Raw genomic sequence first — 23,773 nt, 5'->3', positions numbered from 1 at the left:
ATTCCACGTTTTCAAATAGTTGTATCTCGACCAAATATTGTCCTATCTTAACAAACCAAACATTAATGGAAATCTTGTTTAAGTTAGATTTAAGTTACATAAAGTTAGCTTTATGTTTGTACTACTTGTGTAACTTCATACAACATTTTAAAACTAAGTCATTTATTCAGATTAAAACATTGTCACACCACAGAAACACACATCTCCGGTCACTTACATGAGCATTTGACATCACAGAATTGTAGAAATTCATTCCAGTTGGAATAGCTCATACCCATTTTTCAAGAATCATATCATTGTTGATTTTTATCCACATACATATCTATTAAGTAAATAATGATACAGAACCTGAAAAGCCTTATCTTACTGAAGCTTATATATTATAATTATTGTCGTTATTCCAAATTCAACCAACAAACCACATATTACAAGCAAAAAGCTTATACTGCGTCAAGTTATAGATTTTCAGAAACACATATTATATAACATTGTGTCACCTGATATGTTTTCCATTCCAGACATAATACTCTCCATACATAGTATTCTCTATATATGCTATAATTACATGTAGACATGCGTGGTTTCTTAAGTAAAATATCCTGCACTGCTGATCTCCAAAGGCAGGATTTTTCACCCATACATTTCCACTACATTTATAATGGCCATTATATTTCCTCTATTTGCATAACCCTATCCATATTGTAGTCAAAAAGTTGTGTATCACGGTCTACAGGCACACACTGTGTATCTTTGTGGAAGTTCAGATGTGCTGTTGCTTTGTTAATTGCATTCATAAAGGCAAGTTGGTTGATCTTAATAGCAGCTTTATAATAAATAGTGCAACCACAACTGTTGTCCTGATTGTACATGTGATCAGTCTCATGCCTCTTAATCACCTGATTTCTTAAAACCCAAAGGAGCGCCTGTGATTGAATTCCTCCCGTTGAGCCCGCATTTGAAGACGACATCATGTAAGTCATTATTAATACAATAAATGGTCGTGATGCCACAGCATTACAGCAGCAGGAATAACAAAACATATATGGCATTTGCACTCCAGCATGTGGGTTTGTGTGCTCATGTGTTTCGGTTTCTGTCTGAATCTCCATGTCAGTCCGTCTTTTTAGTTTCCAACTCATTTCCTGTTTTCCTCGACCAGGCAGAGCGAAGGACTTTGAGACATCCACGGATGATTCTGCGCATCCACATGACGTTCATGACATCCAAAGACACGCTGGAAATAACCCAGGCACTGCGGCCCCCCAGAGGTAACCGGTAGAAGTCATCCGTACCAAAGACCGAATACATGTGGCTGTAGTAGCCTGGAATGACTGCGATCCTCACCAAGAAGAATGCAAATGCCATTGCGACACCGTTAACCAGACTCGGTTTGGAAAGTTTGTGGTAGCCCAACATGTGAAAAAACCAACTGAAAGACATCAGAAATAATACAATTAGAAAATGAGCTCATGTAACAGTCAGTCACATTATGTGCTTTTAAAATGGATACTTACCGCTGGTTCACGAAGGGAGTGGAGAATTCTGAAAGCAGGCGGAAGTTAGCAAAGTAAGGCAATATCCCTTGACTCTGCAGAAGAAAAAAAATAAAAAATGACCTTGGAGATCTTGAGGAAGTAATAGTACACCAAATCAGCTAAGAACACAACTTACCAGCACATAGTAGTATGCATAGAGAGCAGCAAAATGATGTATGACAAAATATTTCTCTCCAATAGACTCCCATGAAGTAAACATGAGCAGGAGATCTGAAAAAGAAACATCAAGTTAAATGCCAAAACACATTTTCCTTACATGTAAAGGTATAGTTTACCCATGAATGAAAATTCTGTCATATTAATAGTCCATGTGACATCAGTGGTTCAATCTTAATGTTATGAAGCTATGAGAATCTATGCAGAGTCAGAAAGCTCTCAGATTTCATCAAAAATATCTTAATTTGTGTTCCAAAGTTGAATGAAGGTCTTATGGGTTTTGAACGACATGAGGGTGAGTAATTAGTGACAGAATTTTCATTTTTGGGTGAACTATCCCTTTAATCATTATTTGCAACCAATCAATCAATCAATATACATTATATATATATATATTTTTTTTTTTTTACAATATTTTTTCCTAAGCAATAATAACATATTGTGACAAAACACTAAATATGTTTTTCTTTTCACTTTTTAATGGCTTTTTTCTTTATGATATCAGGACAGTATAACTTTTCTTTTTTACTTCATAGCTACAAAATGATCTAAATGAATTTAATTCAGAAATAAAAATATGCTTATCATTAAAGAGGTGATTTAAATCATGGAATAGCTTTTAGCTTTTGTTTATATAAACCATGAATGTATTTTTGAATAAATTAACAATTTTTTAGAATATTTCATTTAAATATAAAAATGAATAAATCAGTTTTGCTAAAATATTTTTTTAAGAAATAATACTTAATGATTATGCTGAAACATAAATTAAAATATTAAATTTGATTTAAAATTCAGAAATTCTAAAAGAAATTTACACTATTTACACTAAGTTCAAAATTGAGTCAAAATGTTTTAATGTCTCTTCTGCTCGCCAAGCCTGCATTTATTTGATCCAAAATACAGCAAAAGCAGTAATATTGTGAAATATTTTTCTACTATTTATTTAATATTTATTTCTACTATACTGCTTACTAACTGCTTTCTATTTGAATATATTTTAAAATGAAATTTATTTCAGTGCTCAAAGCTAAATTTTCATTACTCCACTCTTCAGTGTCACATGATCCTCGTTCTAATATGATTTAATATGATCTAATATGATTTGCTGTTCAAAAAAACATTTTATTATTATTATCAATATTTAAAACAGCTGAATACATTTTTTTCAGAATTCTTTGATGAATAGAAAGATCCAAAAATCAGCATTTATCTGAAATAAAAAGCTTTTGTAACATTATACACTATACCATTCAAAAACTTGGATCTTTTGTTGGAAATTATAGAAATCAATAGTTATATTTAGCAAGGATGCTTTAAATTGATCAAAAGCGACCGATCAGTATTGATCAAAAGATTTCCATTTGAAATAAATGCTGTTCTTCTGAACTTTCATTTCATCAAAGAAACCTGAAAAAATTCTACTCAGCTGTTTTCAACATAATAATAAAAATATTAATAATAAATGTTTTTGAACAGCAAATCAGAATATTAGAATGATTTCTGAAGGATCATGTGACTGGAGTAATGATGCTAAAATTCAGCTTTGAAATCACTGGAAAAAATATATATTTTAAAACATATCCAAATAGAATTTTTTTTTTAAATAGTAAAAAATATTTCAAAATGTTACTGTTTTTGCTGTACTTTGGATCAAACAAATGCAGTCTTGGTGAGCAGAAGAGACGTCTTTTAAAAATCTTACTGTTCAAAAACTTTTGACTGGAAGTGTAAATCAAGCCCTCCACCCACCTGAGATAAGATAGCCTGAGGTAATGGCCACATTTAGCTTCACCAATGTGGCATCTCCCCTGTAAACACAAATTAGAGGTTAGATAAGACAAAAATAGTATTGTGAGACCACCAAAAACATTAAATTCAGACTGTACTTTCTAGACAGACTGTTACATGTGCTGCCACTACATTTGCAATGGACTGCATCTTCAATTCCTCACCAGACTGGGTCTTTCTGGATAGGTTCATCAAAGATATATATGTAGAGACAGAAAAGTCCCACAACCAAGGCGTGTATTGTTGAGACGGCCCTTTGAGGAAAAAAAAAAACAGTAGTCAGAGTTTATAGATCTTCCAGCTTTAGTTAAGAGTGCATAATAAAACATGCTCCACACCTGGAGTTCCACTCTGTCCTTTGTGTAGGGCTGAGCCTCAGGAAGCCTTTGCAGAGCTTCTCAGACACCCAAGGGCTACCTCTGTGGAACAGCCACTGGAAGCCCAAGAAGCTCCCTGTTACAACCACCAGCACCTGCAGGCTGAGAGGCTCCATGCCCGCCGAGCCCTAGAGAAAGAAAGAGACGAGAGCGAGACGGCGGCGAACCTTCAGCAATAACTCTCCTATTGACAAACCCCCCAGCCCAACACATAATTATCACCCCCAACCCCGCAGCTTTCTTTAACAAAACCAAGTGTTTCTTACTCCAGACCAGTTGCGAGCATAAAAGCCCCAGTCATCACCTGAGCTGCCGCAGTACCTCTCTACTGCCAAATCCGCCGGTATACAGAAGCATTTGCATATGTGCTGACACAGCCGCACAGCCATCCAGAGGTCAGCCGACTCAAACACATCTCAGATTGCTCCATCCGTGATTTATAGGAGCCACGCGTGGCTTTTGTGCAGCCTGAAATGCATCCGAGTCCCACAGATCTCAGCGTCCTGTAAGAAACAGCTGATCGTGTGGGTTTGTGCTGCATGCACTAACTTCTATTCTGGCTGAGGGGAGCTGGTACATGTTACTGCAGCTATACATTTCTGCAGTATGGACGCCGATCGAAATGAAACAGCAGGAAATCAATGCCTGTGATCAATGTGGCATTGTTATGGTCCACTGGGACACGACCACTCCCCTGCTTTGTCCTCATACCCTTGAAAAAGGCATCAAGCTTCAGTGCTTTGGGTAACTGATAGTAGGAGGAAGTCAAGCCGGTGTGACCTTGTCAGATTTAAATTCTGCTGTTTCACTGAAATGCACAGTTACATTAAGAACATGCTTTTATAAGTGACTCACAAAAGAGCCAACAATATTTATAACGCACATTTCCAGGTGTATTTGGCAGCTAGATTAGGAAGCAAACTAGAAAAGATAAGAAATGCAGGAAACAAAGGAGCAGGACATGCTATCTTTATCATTTTGTCAGATTCATTGGTTCAGCCATTCAGTTTATCTTACAGCAGCTCAGCTGTCCTGCTGACTATTAAACGACTGTATGCGTCCTTAAAAAATAATTAAAAAGTCAGCGCAATGCATGATCAGACTTACCCTTTCCGTTATAAAAGACCCATGTTGAACTGGCCATGGAGAGTGTGCATGAACACAGCTGGACACAAGGATGAACACAGGGTTTAAGAGATCTGCGAATCTCAGGTGTTCATCTAGGGGAGGATGAGAGATTGCGAATGCAAACCCAACAGCCTTCTCCCTCAGCACTCTCCATATTAACTCAGTAAGTGCCTTCTCCTGTATGCAGTTGTCCAGTGAAATTTTATAGCTTTGAATCCTAAATGAACTTCGGAGAGGAACCACTAGATGGGGTGAGACGTCCAGCTGACTAACTTTTTTGTTTTTTCTCTCCATGGTAGCAGAAGAGCTTCACATATGGTGTTAGAAGACCAGGAGAGGGTGGCTGATACTCTCCGGACACACTATTGGTAAATGAATGTTGTGTATTTAACAAGGGCAGCCCTGTCGTCCTCAATTTCCTGAATCCTCAGCCTTAAACCAGATCTATTACCAACCAAAATAAACCCTAACCTTATTTAAAATACCTCCAGCAGTAACACTGCAGGGGTTTCTTGTAGTTACAGCCATAATGGAGCTAGTTTAGGCCAGAGCGGTTGGTTAGTCTCGCCCTGCAGCTTCAGGTAATAACATCCCATCCCCCGCTAGAGCTCAGTTGTTGTTGTTTTTGAGTCCGTCTGCATGTTGTGCCTCAGGGATGGAGGAACGAAGCATTCCTGTTTGATGAACCATTCACCCCAGAAGAGTTCTGCTCATGGAAAATAAAATAGATGTTGTACCTAAATGTGTTTTGTAATTGAATATATTTTTCTCACTTTATCAGCTGTGGGTTATATAATAGGACAGTGGAAACTAATAGCAAACCTGAGTGAAATTAACACTCCAGACTCTTTTACTGGAGACACAGGAACATGGGGAATTTCTGTTGCTGACTAAACATCCCTTTTCACGTCTTGATGAGTGAAATATTAATAGTTTTTGTGTTACCTGTTGATTGACTGGAAGACTGCAAACATATCCTGATAAGATACTATAATGAGTTTAAACATATGAATCTATTTATGAGCATTTGGTTTGAATGTTAAACGCTCTCCTGTCACTATGAAAGCCAATTTTGGTCATATAAGAAATTCATAATCATAACTGTGACATAAAAGGCTAAATTATAAGATAAAAAGTCATGCTTATGAAATAATACAAAAACTAAATTATGACAAAAAACTGAACTTACAAGTCATAATTATGGCCAAAATTATGAGATAAATGTCAGACTTCAATGATTTAAAAAAAAAAAACTAAATTTTGACAAAACACATGAAATTTTGAGACAAAAGCTTGAAATTCAAACATCCTAGGTCATAATTGATAAAACATTGTCATTTTTATATTGATTTTATCTGATATTTATGACTTTTTATCTAATAACTACGATTTACCAAAGCATGATTTTTTTCTTATGTGACAGAGATGGGCTTCCATACATTACTGATATAAATGCGATACTAACCCATATGCAAATATTAATACTAAAGTATTACTCAGGGTTAACCACAGAATGAATGCATTACAAGTAACGTGAGTTATGTAATCAGATTACTTTTTCAAGTAACTAGTAAAGCAATGCATTTTAAATTTACAAGAAAATATCTTGAGTTACTTTATTCACTGACAGTTCTCCTGTCCCGTGTTAAGAGAAATTGGGAGTGAGATCCGAGACAGAGGCACTTCCAGTAGCCTGAGACTTAGAAATTTCACTTTTGGTGTAAAGGGGCCTTTACAGTTGCCAAAAATGTAACTTTTGGGTTTTTTGCTATTAAAAAACAAATAAGCAAGCTCAGCCCAGATGACAAAGAGTAACGCAAAAGTAATGTAATCCATTACTTTCCATTAAAAGTAACTAAGTATCGCAATTAGTTACTTTTTTGAGGAGTAATGCGATATTGTAAAGCATTTTAAAAGTAACTTTTCCTAACACTGGTTATAAAGTGAAAATAGGTCTTTGTGCTTTTCCTGTCTTAAACCAAAAGCCTGGGAACAATCACTTCCAATGGCAAACACACCTTGTTTTCCGACAACTTCTCTGATCACTATAGTGATGGGCTAAACACGAGCCCACTATGTCATTAGAATGCATGTATTGACTTGTTGTTAATTAATAGCATGTCTAGAGGTATGATGGTACTTTCCATTTTAATTATAAATCAGGGGGGCTGAAAACTTTTTTATGTCTATACTGACACAACATCCTTTATCTTCATTTCAGGGGGTGATGAAAGTAATTATAGTATAACATGACGAGGCATTGAATGCTGAACCTAAAAGTTACCAAGGAGGAATTCAAAAGGTGAGAAATTTGTGTAACATCTTGGATGAATTCTTTCTGGCATTGAGTTTTTATTGTTGTTTCCTGTTAATGACACCAGTGTCTCAGGACACAGGTTCAGGAAACACATGGTGAGAGGAGGCTGAACTCCACACACAAACACAAAAAAAGTAATAAAATCAAGGCCTTGATCTCCAGATATTTTTAAGCATGTGTTAAACATCCTAAATATGCAATTGGTGATAATAAATACACAATTTATAATATTCTATTGCTTTGAGCACAGCTATAATAAAAGTGCTATAATGAACAGGGCTTAAAAACGAACATATTTTTAAGTGCTAATGAGTCAAATGATTCTTTTCGTTACACATAATTAATTTTGTATTTTATAGTTCTGTTTTAATATTTGAAATTTTTAAGAAACGGATAATTGCATGAATTCGTATAACGGTGAGGGATTAGGTTATGAATATTAATAGAGTCGGCTGACGTTGCTTGGTAACCTTCCAGTAGCGTTCCGCATGCAAACTATTTAATATTCATAAGCTAAACTTCCACCGTAGCCATTTCAAGAGCGCCACAAACTACCATCTGCATTTTAGCCAATCAGGAAGGTACAATATGACGCGTCACGGAACCTAATTAATATTCACAACTTAAGGCTTCGCCGTAGTAGCATTTGTAAAATCGCTCACCCTCCGCAGACCTTTTGCTGCTCTTTAATTACTTTGCTGAACAGAAAGTGTTTAGTGCATCCGCTCAGCTGGTGCAATCGGCGGTCATATTTGACTAGCCTAAACTCTTTATCTCTTGTCTTTTTAAACTGTGCAAAGCATCCTTTCTCGAACAAGACGAACCAAGTAGGAAACCGTGAGATTTCTAATTACTTCTTTGCTGCAAATCGACGTGAAATAAAAGACAATGACTCAATTCAACAAGGGCCCTGCATATGGTTTATCTGCTGAAGTGAGAAGTAAGGTAAGGTTTGAACGATTTGTGTACTTTAACGCTAGTTAAACGACGAAATTGCGTTTAATGTTTCTTTGCATTGCAATGAAACGCATGGAGTCAAATGCATGAAAGTGTAACTTTCAAATCAGAATGAACCATCACAGAAATGTTCGGAATAAAAATGCTGTATATAATTTAGTGCTAAACGTACTTCTGATGGTCAAATGCACTCTTTCTGTACAGAGAGAAAGCCATTGTGTTTCCTTTTCACCTGGTAGCTGTGATTTGATACTTCTGAGATTTTGGTTCTAGGGTCGATGCATCTTGTTTTACTACTCATTTTAGTTTCTAAAAGACGAATACTAATGCTTTTGCATATGGAAAGCAGAAAATAATCAATGTTTCATGTTGCACCAACCGACTTATCAATGAATGAAACTTTCTTTTTTATGCACTCAACGTGTTTCGCTTTTCACGCCATGTTGCCATGTTGTTTGTCATCTTCAACTAGGCACAAAACCTGACATTGTATCACTGCAAATGAAGTGTACCGTGTGTTATTCTGGTCTGTAAAGCTTGCCTGCAGCCTGGTGTGTTGGTGGGTCATGGGGTCTTTTGTTGAGTTCTGGGTGGAGCTCCAGTTTAAGAGAAAGCAACGAGGCTGCCGCTCCAAAAACACCAGTAAAACCAATTAAACAATTGCATTATCAGCCTAAATAAGCGACAATGTGTGTATAATAAAGTTTCAGTGAGGTTAGCGGTGTAATTTGTTCTGCTTTGTGCGGAAATATGCTGTGGAAAGTTTGGTCGAGGTGATGCGCCTGCATCACCTCGACGAAAAACGCACTTTTCTTTCTATTCTTTAAACGACGATATTTAAACTAGTTTGGCTGTGTAACTGAATTTTACCTACTTCTTTAGTTAAAATCTCTATAGTCCCTCTTTTTGGACTGTAGTGTTTGTTGTCGAATAGACTTTTTAAGAGTTGTGTACAGTACAAGCAAACGGGGTTTTTCCTCAGCAAAAGAGGTCACACTAAATCACATTGTGGCTTTTCATCTGAATGCAGTGCAGTGTGCCATCTGCAGTGTCACAAACGTAGCAGAAAATAGTTTTATTTATTTATTAAAAGTCTGTAAACTGCACGCCCCAAAAGTATAGTTCTAGAAAGTATAGCATTTATTTATTTCTTATTGCATGCCATCCCTGGTGAAAAAAACAGCATATTCTGGTAGGTATGTTTTGATGCTGGTTTAAGTTGGTCCTTAGCTGGTAAAGACCAGCATAAACCAGCATCAAAACATACCTACCAGCATATGCTGTTTGTTTCACCAGGGATATGTTTTCCTCCACGCAAAATGACCTATACTAATGACAATCCATCTGGTGCACATGGGATGACATCTCGCTCAAGGACATCTATACTACATTCACACACCTTGTTAGCCAAGACCTTAAACCATTAATCTACAAGCTTCCTTATTGTCTTAATTGCTTATCACATTGAAGATCACATAGAAAACGCATCCCTTTAGTGCAGGGGTCACCACACTCGGTCCTGGAGGGCCGGTGTCCTATAGAGTTTAGCTCCAACCTTAATCAAACAAACCTAAACCAGCTAATCAAGGTCTTAATGGGTATAATTGAAACTTCCAGGCAGGTGTGTTGAGGCAAGTTGGAGCTAAACTCTGCAGGACACCGGCCCTCCGGGATCAAGTTTGGTGACCCCTGCTCTAGTGTCTGCGTTTGTCATTTTAAGGTCTATTCAGCAGTATTCCTATCACACCGTGTATCTCATTACGTGTGTGTGTGAGAGAGAGAGAGAAAGAAAGAATGTGTGTTCAGAATGAGTGGGAGGGTGGGTAAACAATGTAAGATGCAGTGGGGTGATGCTTTCTTGAATCCTGTGGCATTTGCAGAGGTGTGAGGACACTTGACCGCAGCTGACATTCATTGGCACTTCAACTGGGTCATGCAAATATCTGAAGAAAAATTACTGTAGGATACTCCATTACTGACATTATCTTTTGAAAGGGGTGTATACTGCTCAAGTTGTAGATAGTTATTTGGTTACTTGAAATTATTTAGTATATCTGTTCAATGTATTTACTGAGATTACCTTTAAACATGCACACAATAGTCTCATTGGCTGAATGTCTGATGCATATGGCACACAAAAGTGGCAACACTTCAGGAGTTTTGAAGTTGTCATCGGATTGATTGAATTATACAGGACTTCCTGAAGGAACGTGTGTTGCGTTCTTTAAAGTTACGCCTGGAAACAAAGATGGCATGATGCCTAACTCCCTCATGGAAGAACAAAGCCATTGTGCCTACAACTGTGAAGATGAGCACTTATCAGGATCAACTTAACACTGAATTTTCAAAATATGTGAAACATTTTAAGTTTGCTTCACAAAATCTTTAAACTTGTTTGAAGTTTGGCATCTGTAAGATTTTATTAGGGCCCGAGCACTGGTGGTGCAAAGACCCAATTGAAATTGCTCAGATTCTTCTTCTCCAAAATGAATTGCATTTTTGAGGGCCTAAACATGCTCAAACTCATGAAACTTTGCACACATGCCAAAAGTGGTTAAAATGTATATCTGATATGGGTTTCAGAACTGAGTGTGTTTCACGTACATCTACAAAATTCAGTAGACACATGTAACACACCAATACTTACAAAAAAAAGTCCCTTGTTACAAAGTCCGATGTAACAGGATGTCCGTTATTTTGAATTTTGTGCCGTTTTTTGACGTTTCAGGCGTTGCATTAAAGTAACTTCTACAGATTTAAACAGATCAACAACAAATTTGGTCAATGTAATCTAAAGCCCTTTGTGATGTTAAATTGTGAAGATCTTGAATTTTTGTTGAATAACTTGCCCGTGGCGGCCTGACGAACTTTGATGTTTTGCCATGTAAAAGGAAGTTGTTAGAATTCAGCCATACAATGTCTGATCTGCCTCAAACTTTACATGTTTGATGCATGTCATTTTCAACTGAACACATGCCCATGCCCATGACCATATGAGTCCTGTCCTGAACACATGACCATATTCAGTTAAAGCCATAGCGCCACCTGCTGGCAACAGGAAGTGGCATGTTTTACGCTCTAATGAGCTCCTCATAGAGATTTAATGACAAACATTATATTTGGTCAGTCTAATCTAAAGGTCTTTGCAATATATAAATTACGAAGATCTTGAGTTTTTGTTAAATGGTGTGTCTGTGGCGGCCTGACACCTTTCAGTGTTTCGCCATGGCAATAGAAGGTGTTGTAGCTCAGCCATACAATGTCCGACCTACCCCAAACATCACACATTCAATAAGAGTCCTGGCCTGAACACATCTAAAGGCCAATATTCTGTTGTAATCATAGCGCCACCTGCTGGCAACAGGAAGTGACTTTTTACTCTAACTTAAACATGCGATGTCCAATCTGCACCAGACTTTCCGTGTTTGGTAAGAGTTCTGGCCTAAAGACATCTAAAGGCCAATATTCAGTTATAATCATAGCGCCACTTGTTGGCAACAGTATACGTTGTGCTTTGCACAAACTCGGACATACCATGTTTAATCTGCACCAAACTTCATATGTTTGATGAAAGTGCTGGCCTGAAGACATCTACATGTCAATATTCAGTTATAGTCATGGTGCCACCAGCTGGCAGCAGGAAGTTAGGCACATATAAATAACTTTGACACATTTCTTCTATATTTACCACTTTAAATGTGTATTGCTCACCATTCGCTGTGTGAGGGCCCTTTTAACGCTGCTTACAGCTTTAATTTATTTATTTCTTTTATGTTTTTGGAAAAAAAAGTCTCTTAAACTCACCAAGCCTGCTTTTTTTTTTTTTTTTTTTTTTTTTTGATGAAAAAATATAGTAAAACAGCAATATTGTATGAGATTGCAGTTTAAAAGAACTCGTATGTTTTAATATATATATTTAAAATATAACTTATTCTTGTGATGGCAAAGCTGAATTTTTAGCAGCCATTACACTTCTTGCATGATTTTTCGCATATTTAATTAAAAAAAACAGTTGTGCTGCTTAATATTTTAATGGAAACTATGATGCATGTTTTTAGGTTTCTTTGATTTAGTTTGAAAGAACATAATTTATTAAATAGAAATCTTTTGTAAATTATATATGTCTTCTACTGTAACTTTTGATCAATTTAATACATCCTTGCAGCTAAAACCAATACTTTATCAAAACAGTTTGAACTGTAGTGTAAATTCATATGTGAATGTACAGTAGACTGCTCTCCTTGGTTCTCCAGTGTTTCAACATGTAGTGGTCCAGTGGTCATATAAACCAGTTGTTATGCAAACACATCTTGTAGTCTGTATATACATCCGAGACCTCGCTGCCACATTATTTGGTCTGCTAGACATTTCCAGAGCAACAGAGTGAATAATTGATTAGTAGAAACAGCTGTGCTGTTTACCAAGGTTTCTCACAGCATTAGATCTTTTTCTAGAGCTCTTCCCTCCAGCAGATATAACTGGATTTTAAACAGAATCTTTTCCCTCTCTGTTGCTCTGGCAGAATTAAGTACTTCCTGCAAGCGTATCTTTTTATTATGCAGTGTTTTTGCCCTCCACACATGATTTTGTCCATGAGGCCGGCAGAACTCCCAACATGTTGTTCTCACGTGGCCAAATACAGATGTTCTCTCTCTGCTCTTGGGCCAGTGTGCTCTGGAAGTCACAGAATGTATCAATGCACTCCTACATGATTTTTTTATTTTTTATTTTTCCCCTCTTCATTTTCCTTAATTGTTCTAGTATGCATTTAGGAACACAAGCTCTATTGTGCAGAAAATTGCAAGTGGACAGTTCAGTGTGAAGATGTCACCGATGTCCTAGTTGGAGAGCAGTATAACACCCGAAGATGATAAAGGAGTCTGAGATGGGATCTGAGAGGGATTCATGGTAGATTTTGTTGCTGTTTTTGTTTTTTCCAGCTAGGGTCTAGGATTGGCCACCCCACTCACAACTGCTGCCACTTTTTTTTTTTTTCTTGTCTGGAAGTGTTTATTTAGTCGCTGAAAGTCTTTACAACCACATCAAATGAGACTTTTCAGACACGCACTCCACTTCACCTCAGTCACAGGTGCTAGTCGAACTAGTGCAGAAATGGTACAGGTGACAAGGAGCTTCAGTAAAACGCCAGTGAACTGTGGTCAGATGAGATGTTGTCTGGCCCTGTGTCAGTAAAAATGAATTTCTGTCCTGTCAGCTGTGATACTGTGCTCATAGCTCATGCTCTTCAAATGCATGCACAAATATGGCGGTGTACACTGTAGCCTGTATCATTTCATATTAAATTGTGAATGAAACCACGAGCATGCATGTCAGGTCCACGTCACATCAGTAATAGCAGCCAAATAACCTAATAACCCAGCTGCTGTGATGTCTGTTAATCGCAGTCCAAAAAAATTAAATCTGGGTATTTGGAAGAAATTTATTTTTCAATGGATTGGAAAGTGTTTGGCTTGATGTGAAAAGGTGAAAATCAACACATCAGCTCTCAAGGGAAGGTGTTTTGTAAAGTGAGATGGGAGGAAACCCACAGGTTGGCTGTTTTCAGCTTTGTCCTGCTCTGGTGTGGTTTTTCAGTGTGTGTGTGGGTTGTGTTATGTTGTAGTGTTGAAGGATGTTCACATTGTTAACTGTGACACCTGAGGCATTGTGTAATAAGTGATGACTATCTCTCTCTCTTTTTTTTTTTTCTGTGTATAAGAACACTTTACAATACTATTTTAATAATAGGGTATATGGTCTCAATTCAAGTTCTGCTTGTCACTTGTCTGTTGTTCATTCATATCTACCAGAAGACCTTTAAGGAATGAGGACCGTACTCACGGTGACGTGGAAGGCCTCTCTGTTTGATTTGCCGTTTTTCTGTCACAGACCTATTTCCTGTTGTCCAAATGTTGACAGACAGCTGAGGTAAAAGATCACAACAGGATGTAGACCAAAACAGTTGTTCCCAAATGAAAATCCCCTTTGTTTTCTCTTTAAAGAATGATTATGAGGAAATGTATTTGAAGGTTTTGTGGTTGTATACACAAAGATTTTTAATGTTGTTTTTGTTTTGTTTTTAAAGAGATACAAAATACAGCAAAAGCAGTAATATCGTGAAACATGTTTACTGTTTAAAATTACTGCTTTCTATTTGAATACATTTTAAAATTTAATTTACTCCTGTGATCAAATCTAATTTTTAGCATCATTACTCCAGTCTTCAGTGTCACATGATCCTTCAGAAATGATACTGGTTTGCTTTGATTTTGTTATTAACAGTATATAAAACTGTTGAGTTGGCATTTATCTGAAAATTAAAGCTTTTGCATTGAAGTTTTTATTTATTTATTTATTGGGTGGGGAAATTAAATTATAGAAATTAATACTTTTATTTAGCAAGGATGCTTTAAATAGATCAGAAGTGATGAAGATATTTATAAGTTCTTCTGAACTTTCTTTTCATCAAAAAGCACTGAAAATTCTACTCCGCTGTTTTCAGCATAATAATGTTTTTTTTTAAAAAAAACATTTTCAAAATATTAGAATGATTTCTGAAGGATCATGTGACTGGAGTAATGATGCTAAAATTCAGCTTAAAATCACCGGAATGAATTACATTTTAAAATGTATTCAAATAGAAACATTTTTAAGTTTTAAATAGTAAAAATATTTCAAAATTGTACTGTTTTTGCTGTACTTTGGATCAAATAAATGCAGTTTTGGTGATCAGAAGAGACTTTAAAAAAAAAAGAAAAAAAAAGAAGACATTAATATCAGTGTATGTCAGTGATTTCTCAGATTTACCTTTAAAAAAAAATTGCCAAAATTCCAGTGAAAAAAAAAACTACACTAGATGCCATCCAGCAATTAGAGAAATCACCGTTACCATGTAAATGCAGGCAAAGAGCTCAGCTGCAACCAAATAATTAATTGTCATTTACTTAAATCAATGAAGAATAATGTTGTGCAGTAACTGCACTTTACTTTGAATCAAAGTTTGTCACGTTATAGTTGTTTGGTTCAGTTTGTGGCTTTGAACTGGCTATTGAAGAATTGTTTTGAATGCCTGTGGAGAAAATGAATGGGGAAAATACCACTTGAACCAATAGGGCGGTCACTGTTATGCTCTATTTGTCCACTTATAATAAAAAATTTCGAAATGAGGCAAGACGAAGCTTTGCGCCTTTTGAAAGTGTATTCTTTATGTGAATATTAAGGTCTTTAAATTGTTATACAAAGGAAACTTTGTATCATATATTTTCTTAAAGGAGACAACAGAATTGTCAGTAAAAACAGACATGCTCTGACCTGTCACCTCTTTAGATCCCCAGACATTCAGCAAATCATTCAGTTGAAGTTAGGAGCCAACCCTCACTTGTTCGGTTGATGGAATATGTTTTACAACTCATTTACAATTGATTCAAGACCAGACCTGTTGAAGGAAATGGAATAACCTTAACATGACAATGAAAAGGACTGTCTTTTTTTGTTCAAAAAGGAAGTGACTTGATTTTTGTTTATTTTTTGTTTAATTTTGTCTATTTATATTTCTTTAGAGGCTTTTGCAAGCTCTTTCAATATTTTTCTCTTTGCTGAATGGCAGTAATGGGGTCTGACAGGTGTCTGGAGCTGCTTCTGAAGCCAGAGTTCACAGATGGGGCAATGCTCTGTAATTTGCTGTCCATCTTACTGCACTTGGCTCTAGTCTTGTGCAAACTACCCAGAGATGGAGATGGTTTTAAAGCTAACCTTAAAACATGACAGTACCTGTACTCAAAAACCCTTTGTTTTGAAAGTTAATGAATTCATGAATTGAAACTCAAGTTTCAAGTTTCCATGTGAGTTTCACGTACGTGTTCTCAGTTCAAGACATATGCATTGGTACTTTGTCTTTTATTTTGTGTAAGTGGAAAAAGGTGTGCGATTGAAATATGACTGTCTCATACTGTTTCTAAAACCCCCAAATTGACTTCAAGAAAAGAATGGAGACTTGTTAGATTGTTAGTTGCTTGGATTACATATGGAGAAACTGTTTACAGTCTCCCTTTTCTTGTCCCTGTAGATTGCTCAGAAGTATGACCTGCAGAAGGAGGAGGAGCTGAGGTACTGGATTGAGGATGTAACGGGCATGCCAATTGGAGAAAACTTCCAGATGGGATTGAAGGATGGCGTCATACTGTGCGAGTGAGTCTATGAGCATGATAGAAACCATGATGTGCGGTTCAGTTTGATTAGGAGCTCAAATCATTGGTGTGCAGATGGCTGAGTGTTTGTTTGGCTCTAAATAATGACTTTCAGCTTACCTGTAACCTTGTGTCTTGTTTATTGTAACCCGACAACACGACAAAATGTGGGGTGATTTTAATATTCAGGCATGAGACCCACCAAAACAACAACAAACAAGTTCTGCCATGCTGAAACCATGTGTTGCTCATATTATAACCACCTAGTCTGGCATCCACACCTTCTTTTGTTTGCCATTGCCCTTAAGACAACTTTCCACAGTGTTCCTTTAGTGCCTTTTAATGGGAAGAAACTTGTCACATGGTGTTATCTTGATATACACAGGTGGTAGTGTGTAATATGTGTCTTCCTCATAGGCTTATTAATAAACTTCAGCCTGGATCCATTAAGAAAATCAACCACTCCAAACTTAACTGGCATAAGGTAAGGAAGACCTGATTACGTATAGCGTTGAGTGTTTTTGTATGGTTTATTCTTTTAAGTCTTCAAGGTTTTATTCCTAATGTCAAACAATATTTCTTATTCTTTTCACTGAAGCTTGAGAACCTGGGAAACTTCATCAAAGCCATTCTCGCTTATGGCCTGAAGCCTAACGATATCTTTGAGGCTAATGATTTGTTTGAGAACGGGAACATGACTCAAGTCCAGACCACACTTCTTGCTCTGGCCAGCATGGTGAGTTTTCAAAAACATTTTGAATGAAACGCCTTGATTCGAGGTCTTCACGGAGAACCATTCGGGTCTCGGATCTATACTTTAAATGGTCAGCTGGGTCCGGGTCTGGTCCCGATCTATTACCTTGGGTCCCGGGTCTGTTTAACATTTGTGTATAATACCCAAATCGATCTGAGAACACAGCACCCGCCAGTGATCAGTGTCGGTCAGAACTTTGCGTGTTTTGTAACTTGCAACTTGCAAAATTAGAATGCGAAAAGTGTGAGCGGGAAATAAAGCAAGTGGAAGGTATCAAGCTGACTCATGTGAAATCCTCATTTAAGCTTCGTAAGATTAACTAGGTGGAGCTTTAAGCATATGCTTTGTACTGTTTTCTTTTACTGAAAAAGAGACGCACCTGTTATTGAACACGCACGATGGTGCAGTGCAGGGTATGCGCAGGTATACGGCGTACCCACTTCAGTCAGCTTTGTGTATACCCACTTCTAAATCCTCTGATGTGCGTCATTCAGTAGTGTCTTGCATTAGCCAAAATCATGATGGTCCATCACATGATATCTAATCCAATTGCATGTGAATACATGCAAATATTTCATAAAAGCAAGACCGTGGCACCAGCTTCCTTTGAAATATGTTAGCGCCCGCTTCGTCCTGCTTCGTGACAGAAATGCCGCCTGCATGCGCATGAGCATGTCAGGGGAGGCGTGCAGAGTGGTAACATAATTAATTGTTGATTACTAATTTGAATCAATACATTATAACGAAAATGATACCTTAAATAAATTAAGAGTATACCCACTTCTCCAGGTTGGGTCGAACTTCTTGTTCTATGCGTTTTTTGAAAATGTGCAATATGTCGGGTCCGTGGCTTCCCAGCCGAGGTTGGGTCGGATCCGGGATCTGGGTAGTAAATTTAAGGCATTTCTCGGGTCTGCATCGGTTCGGGTCCCACTTTCAAATTAAATATGGGTCCGTGTCGGTTCCGTTCAACAAATTTACGGGTCTCTTTGGGTTCAGGTACGAGTTTTTGGACCCATGAAGATCTCTAGCCTTGATGATGAAAGAAGGAAGTGTAGATTTGGAGTTGCTGGTATAATTTCATTTTCATTCTTTCTTTCAAAGGCAAAAACCAAAGGTATGGACACAAAAGTTGATATTGGTATAAAGTATGCAGACAAGCAAACCCGCAACTTTGATGATGAGAAATTAAAGGCTGGACAATGTGTGATTGGACTGCAGGTAAGGAATTGTTGCTTTAAAACACTTTTTTTTTTTTTTTTTTTTTTTTTTTCTTGCAAAATCTTCCGTTAGATTTTTCATACACATTCTTTATTTTCTCAATGCTAGATGGGGACAAATAAATGCGCTAGTCAGGCTGGGATGACCGCTTATGGCACCAGGAGACATCTGTATGACCCAAAAACTCAAGCAGACAAGCCTTTTGACCAAACTACAATCAGCCTGCAGATGGGCACTAATAAAGGAGCAAGCCAGGTGAGTCTGAATTTAAAGAAACTGTTCACCTGAAAATTTACATTCTGTCATTTGCCTGCCCTCATGTCATTCTCAACCCATAAGACATAAGATTTTGAGAAAACAAACTAAGATGTTTGTTAATTAAGTCTGAGAAGTTTCTGTTCCTCCTTTAAAAGTCCACAAACATGCATTTAACATGCAAATTCGGCACATTTAAGTGATCTCTTAGTCTCCGTTGCATTGCTGCATTACTTTGACCACAAAATTTCACAGAAGTTTCGCTAAGGTTGTAAAGGTCCACTGAAGTGCTTTGAAACACGCTGTGTTATATTGTATTATGTAATTTAGACTGAAACAGGAAGACGGGGCATCCCTGTCCCTGACAGGACATGTCCCGCTCCCTTTTTTAAATATCCAGTGGCATTTCATTTATATCACAGCTTGGGCCAGAGCTGTTAGCTGGGTAAAGCTGTGAATAATGCGAGATCATTGAGATCACCCCCAGGGTGGCGAACCACTGAACCAGCGTCTATGGTTTTTACCCAATCTCAGATCAGTTTTATCAATTTATGGACATTTTTAACGAGACATTTGTGTAATTAAAAGGATGAGTAGTAGGTAATGGTCTCTTACTGGCCTGTTTATCTCTCCATAAAACCAAGGCCTGCAAAATAATAATAATAATAATAATAATAATAATAATAATAATAAAATAATAATAATAATAATAATAATAATAATTAAAAAAACACATACTATACAAACCTCTCATATTTTGTGGGGTTTTATCAGTTTGATTGCATTTAATATATACACTTGCAGGAAAGCATTTGCATTGGGTTTGTTTAAAAAAATAAAACAGCACCATGAAGGATTCTAACTTCTGTTTGGGTGCTTTCGTGTTCTGTTCTCCATAGAAATCCATGTTAAAACGGGGTGAAAAAGATCGACTGAATTAAAGCTTTTTCAATATAACTAAATATAAAAATGTGTGCAGATTTAACGTTATATTATCGGCTCGGAAAATGTTAATTTGACTTGAAACACCAGAGACCAGAAATGTAAAGCACCGCTCCAGTCCTGCGAGACTTCCACATTTAGAAAAAGGTGGATAATGGAGGGGACGGGATGCTTTGAATCATTGATCCATATTGGCGGAAGTTAGAGACTTTAAGTTTTGAATGCTTATATCTTTTAAATGCGAATTTTGTCATTGTTTTGGAGCACATTAGCTTTTAGATAACCTCAAGGCTGACATATCCATACTAAAAGCCAAAAAATTGAATTTTAATTTCATTGATGACTAGAGGAATAGTTCACCCAAGTAAGTTTGGGGCAGGAAGGAGCAGAACTCTGCAGGACACTGGACCTCCAGGAGCAGGATTGGACACCCATGTGTTAAAGGGATAGTTCACCCAAAAATGAAAATTCTGTCATTAAAGAAGTTCACTTCCAGAACAAAAATTTACAGATAATGTACTCACCCCTTTGTCATCCAAGATGTTCATGTCTTTCTTTCTTCAGTTGTAAAGAAATTGTTTTTTTAAGAAAAACATTTCAGCATTTCCATCCATATAATGGACTTCAATGGTGCCCCGAGTCTGAACTTCCAAAATGCTGTTGAAAAGCAGCTTCAAATGGCTCTAAACGATCTATGCTTCCCCAGCCGAGGAAGAAGGGTCTTATCTAGCAAAATGATCAGTTATTTTCTAAAAAAAAAAAAAAAAAAAAATTACATTTTATATACTCTTTAATCGCAAATGCTCATCTTGGTCTAGCTCTGCTAAACTGTATGTATTTTATGATAGTTAGGGTATATCGAAAAACTCCCATCTCATTTTCTCCTTTAACTTCGACATCATCCTACATCGCTGCAGAAGTACTGACCCAGTGTTTACAAAGTGAACATCCAAAGGTCAAATGCCCTTTACAAAAAAAAGGAAGTAAAACAGCGATGTAGGTTGATTTTGAAGTTGAGAGCGAAAATGAGATGGGATTTTTCGACATACCTGAACTGTTATAAACGGGAATACACACATTTCAGCAGAGCTAAACCAAGACTAGCGCTTGCAGTTGAAAAGTATATAAACTGAAATTTTTTTTTTTTTTTTATAAATAACCGATCGATTCACTAGATAAGACCCTTCTTCCTCGGCTGGGATTGGTTAGAGCCCTTTGAAGCTGCGTTTAAACTGCATTTTGAAAGTTCAAACCTGCGAGCAACATAGTTCACTATATAGAGAACATTCCTGAAATGCCTTCCCCAAAAAGCATAATTTTTTTACGTCTGAAGAAACTTCTTGGATGACAAGGGGGTGAGCAATTATCTGTAAATCTTTGTTTTGGAAGTGAACTACTTTAATCGCCCTCATGTCGTTCCAAACCCGTAAGACCTTCATTCATCTTCAGAACACAAATTAAGATGCTTTTGATAAAAACCAAGAGCTTTCTGTATTAATTTGTGTTCTGAAGATGAACAAAGGTCTTATGGGTTTGGAACAACATGAGGGTGAGTAATTAACGACAGAATTTTCATTTTTGGGTTACCTATCTCTTTGAGAAACTGCTGTCCAATCCTGCTCCTGGAGGTCCAGCGTCCTGCGGAGTTCTGCTCCTTCCTGCCCCAAACTTTCTTGCCTGGAAGTTTCTAGTGATCCTGAAGATCCAGGAGCAGGATTGCCCAATCCGTCCCCCTTCCCGCATAAAGTCATTTCAGGAGTCGTTATTCATCCTTTCTTCTCCCTCAGGCTGGAATGTTGGCCCCAGGTACAAGGAGGGATATTTTTGACCAGAAAGTGGCTGTCCAACCAGTGGACAACTCCACCATCTCACTGCAGATGGGCACCAACAAGGTGGCCTCTCAGAAAGGCATGAGCGTGTACGGGCTGGGCAGACAGATATACGACCCCAAATACTGCTCCTCCCCCACCGAGCCCACCATCCACAGCAATGGCAGCCAGGGCACCGGCACCAACGGCTCTGAGATCAGCGACAGCGACTACCAGGCTGAATACCCAGGAGAATATCAGGAAGAGTACCAGGCAGACTACCACGATGAATACAGAGGCCACTATGACCACGGCATTGACTATTAAACTGCAAGCTTACGGCACAGATGATTATTTTTGGAACCTCACATAAACAGAGCGAGTTTTGTTTTTTTTCTCTCGCTAGCCTTTTTTTATATGACAAGAAACAGATGTTAAGAGGAGCGTTTTCTATATCATGGTTCCTCTGATAATACAGTATTTTATTAGCTGGATAGACAATAGACTATAGTCTTATGTTTTAAAAGTTTTGGCCCTTTTTAAAAGTCAAGATGGGTTAGAGAAGCAGTGCAAGTGTTTGACAAATGTTATTAATGGCATTTTAGCTACAATCTCCGATTGTTTGAGTTTTAAGTTTTTTTTGCTTCTTACGTTTTAAATCATTTGACCAAACAATGCTTTGTTAAATTGTGCCATAGGCCCCTGTAAATGTTTAGTCCGACTCATATTTTTGATCAGTCCCCCTCTTCCCAACTGTCTTGTATTTATTGCCAGTAATACTCAATAGAGACCTCAGTCCTGTTGAATGGCTCTTTTTAATGAATAAAGTTTTTAATTTTCCAGTCAAGTCTGTTGTCATTCTGATTAAATCAGTGTCTTTCAGGTTTACTAGACGTTATTTGTTGTTTATTTATTTATTTTTAATATTCATACTTTTGTGATTTTTAGCATTTATATATTTAAATTTCTATATATATATATATATATATATATATTTTTTTTTTTTTTTTTTTTTTTTTTTTTTTTTTTTTTTTTTTTTTTTTTGTTCTGTGTGTTTTACTTTTTCAAACTCATGAATTTGGCATTCATCAGCTCTGCCAGATTTATATCTTAAACCATCCTGGAAATGATGAGGCCTTGCATTTGTACAAAAGGGCATGAGCGTGTCTGAATGCTGCCTTGTGTTGGCATGGAGAGGGAAACTGAGAGCTGTAGAGTAAGAACACATCTAGCACAGTCTGGCTGATCTCAGACCAGTCATGAGGCTTGAAGGACAAGGACTGGCCGGTATAAAGGGTTCGTGAGAAAAGCAGCAAACCCCCACCTCTTCCCGCAAACACCCTGACGGGGAATAATCCCTGCTTTGTGTGCCTCTGGAATTTGGCTCTGATAATGCAGCACTCAATTAGACAGTCTGACAGAACAGCACAGGTTTCCCTTAGCAACATTCTCTTTGTATTAAATGTGACTCCACATACGCAGTTCCAAAGCTGCTACCTGCTTTGGGAACAGCTCAGTATTACAGAAAAAGTTAGTGAGCTGCCAACTGTGTGACAAGTTGGTAACCCTGTCCTAAAAGGGATAGTTTAATAAAAATTGAAAATTCTTTGATCTACCTCTTTGACTGACTTTTTTTTCTGTGGAGTAAATTTTTCCAATGATAATCAAAACTATAAATATCATCTTCAGTGTTCCATAGAACAAAGTCAGTCATACAACATGAGGGTGAGTAACTGATGACAGAATTTTCTTCAGAATTTTTTTCTTTCCTCTCTTCCCTGAAGAACAGCGGGCAGTTTAACTGTTCAGAACAAACAAAGGACTCATTAACATCTATCACTTGATAGACACTAGATGGCAGAAAAACGTGGCATAGCACTTTCCAAAACATCCGCTTTTCAAGATACACGTGCAAATTTGACTGATCCTTGACGCAATCGCGGTTTAGAAGTTGATTCTGTGCTTGATCTAATATTTGATGTTTTTAAAAATGTAGATTTAAGTAGCAAATGAGAATCGCTAAAATTCTTGAATGCATCTTGAGACAAAGATCTTCTTAATGATTTAAAACCGCTTTTTAAATAATGAAGGAATATGTTAAAGTATAGTGTTTGGGGTAAAAAGCGCCTCTGCTGTTGGGGCTAAAAGGCACAATAATTAACATGATAATTAATAGAAGGCTGATTTTTCCATTTGTTGACATGACATTGTTAGATTTAGATGATAACTAAATATCATATATTTTGTTGGGTGTCCATCTTAGAGATAATCACCATGTTTAGAATGAAACCATCATATTTAAAAACACGCTATTATATAATACAA

General features: G+C 37.1%; 2 protein-coding genes across 5 annotated transcripts; one reads left to right on the top strand and one right to left on the bottom strand.

The window, feature by feature from the left end:
- Nucleotides 1-166: 166 nt before the first annotated feature.
- On the bottom strand, nt 167-15,710 carry si:dkey-10f21.4 (Transmembrane protein 56-B-like). 4 transcript variants are annotated; one of them, XM_051094732.1, is made up of 7 exons: nt 15,594-15,710; nt 3,842-4,008; nt 3,668-3,757; nt 3,465-3,523; nt 1,672-1,766; nt 1,515-1,588; nt 167-1,429 (listed from the first exon to the last, which is right to left on the bottom strand). In XM_051094732.1, the coding sequence occupies exons 2-7, from the start codon at nt 3,994-3,996 to the stop codon at nt 1,111-1,113; spliced, it is 792 nt and encodes a 263-aa protein (XP_050950689.1). In that variant the 5' UTR covers nt 3,997-4,008; nt 15,594-15,710; the 3' UTR covers nt 167-1,110. The 4 variants fall into 4 exon arrangements, with proteins under 4 accessions (XP_050950689.1, XP_050950674.1, XP_050950665.1 ...); XM_051094717.1 differs by lacking the exon at nt 15,594-15,710 and adding an exon at nt 8,795-8,896; XM_051094708.1 differs by lacking the exon at nt 15,594-15,710 and adding an exon at nt 4,988-5,174.
- On the top strand, nt 7,952-22,295 carry cnn3b (calponin 3, acidic b). The gene is made up of 7 exons (XM_051094692.1): nt 7,952-8,270; nt 16,348-16,469; nt 16,886-16,952; nt 17,067-17,204; nt 18,327-18,443; nt 18,552-18,698; nt 21,428-22,295. The coding sequence occupies exons 1-7, from the start codon at nt 8,214-8,216 to the stop codon at nt 21,773-21,775; spliced, it is 996 nt and encodes a 331-aa protein (XP_050950649.1). The 5' UTR covers nt 7,952-8,213; the 3' UTR covers nt 21,776-22,295.
- Nucleotides 22,296-23,773: the final 1,478 nt, after the last annotated feature.

The sequence above is a fragment of the Labeo rohita genome, chromosome 2 (genome assembly GCF_022985175.1).
Source record: "Labeo rohita strain BAU-BD-2019 chromosome 2, IGBB_LRoh.1.0, whole genome shotgun sequence".
In the NCBI taxonomy this organism is placed as follows: domain Eukaryota; kingdom Metazoa; phylum Chordata; class Actinopteri; order Cypriniformes; family Cyprinidae; genus Labeo; species Labeo rohita.
This window is presented reverse-complemented; position numbering and strand designations above follow the sequence as displayed.

What these genes read in the sequence shown, in the direction of transcription:
- cnn3b (XM_051094692.1), top strand. Translation starts at nt 8,214, where the DNA reads ATGACTCAATTCAACAAGGGCCCTGCATATGGTTTATCTGCTGAAGTG. An exon ending in CTGCTGAAGTGAGAAGTAAG is followed by an intron (nt 8,271 to 16,347) that starts GTAAGGTTTGAA and finishes TTGTCCCTGTAG; the next exon opens with ATTGCTCAGAAGTATGACCT. An exon ending in AATGTGTGATTGGACTGCAG is followed by an intron (nt 18,444 to 18,551) that starts GTAAGGAATTGT and finishes TCTCAATGCTAG; the next exon opens with ATGGGGACAAATAAATGCGC.
- si:dkey-10f21.4 (XM_051094732.1), bottom strand. Translation starts at nt 3,996, where the DNA reads ATGGAGCCTCTCAGCCTGCAGGTGCTGGTGGTTGTAACAGGGAGCTTC. An exon ending in CTCAGGCTATCTTATCTCAG is followed by an intron (nt 1,767 to 3,464) that starts GTGGGTGGAGGG and finishes TTTCTTTTTCAG; the next exon opens with ATCTCCTGCTCATGTTTACT. An exon ending in ACTCCCTTCGTGAACCAGCG is followed by an intron (nt 1,430 to 1,514) that starts GTAAGTATCCAT and finishes GATGTCTTTCAG; the next exon opens with TTGGTTTTTTCACATGTTGG.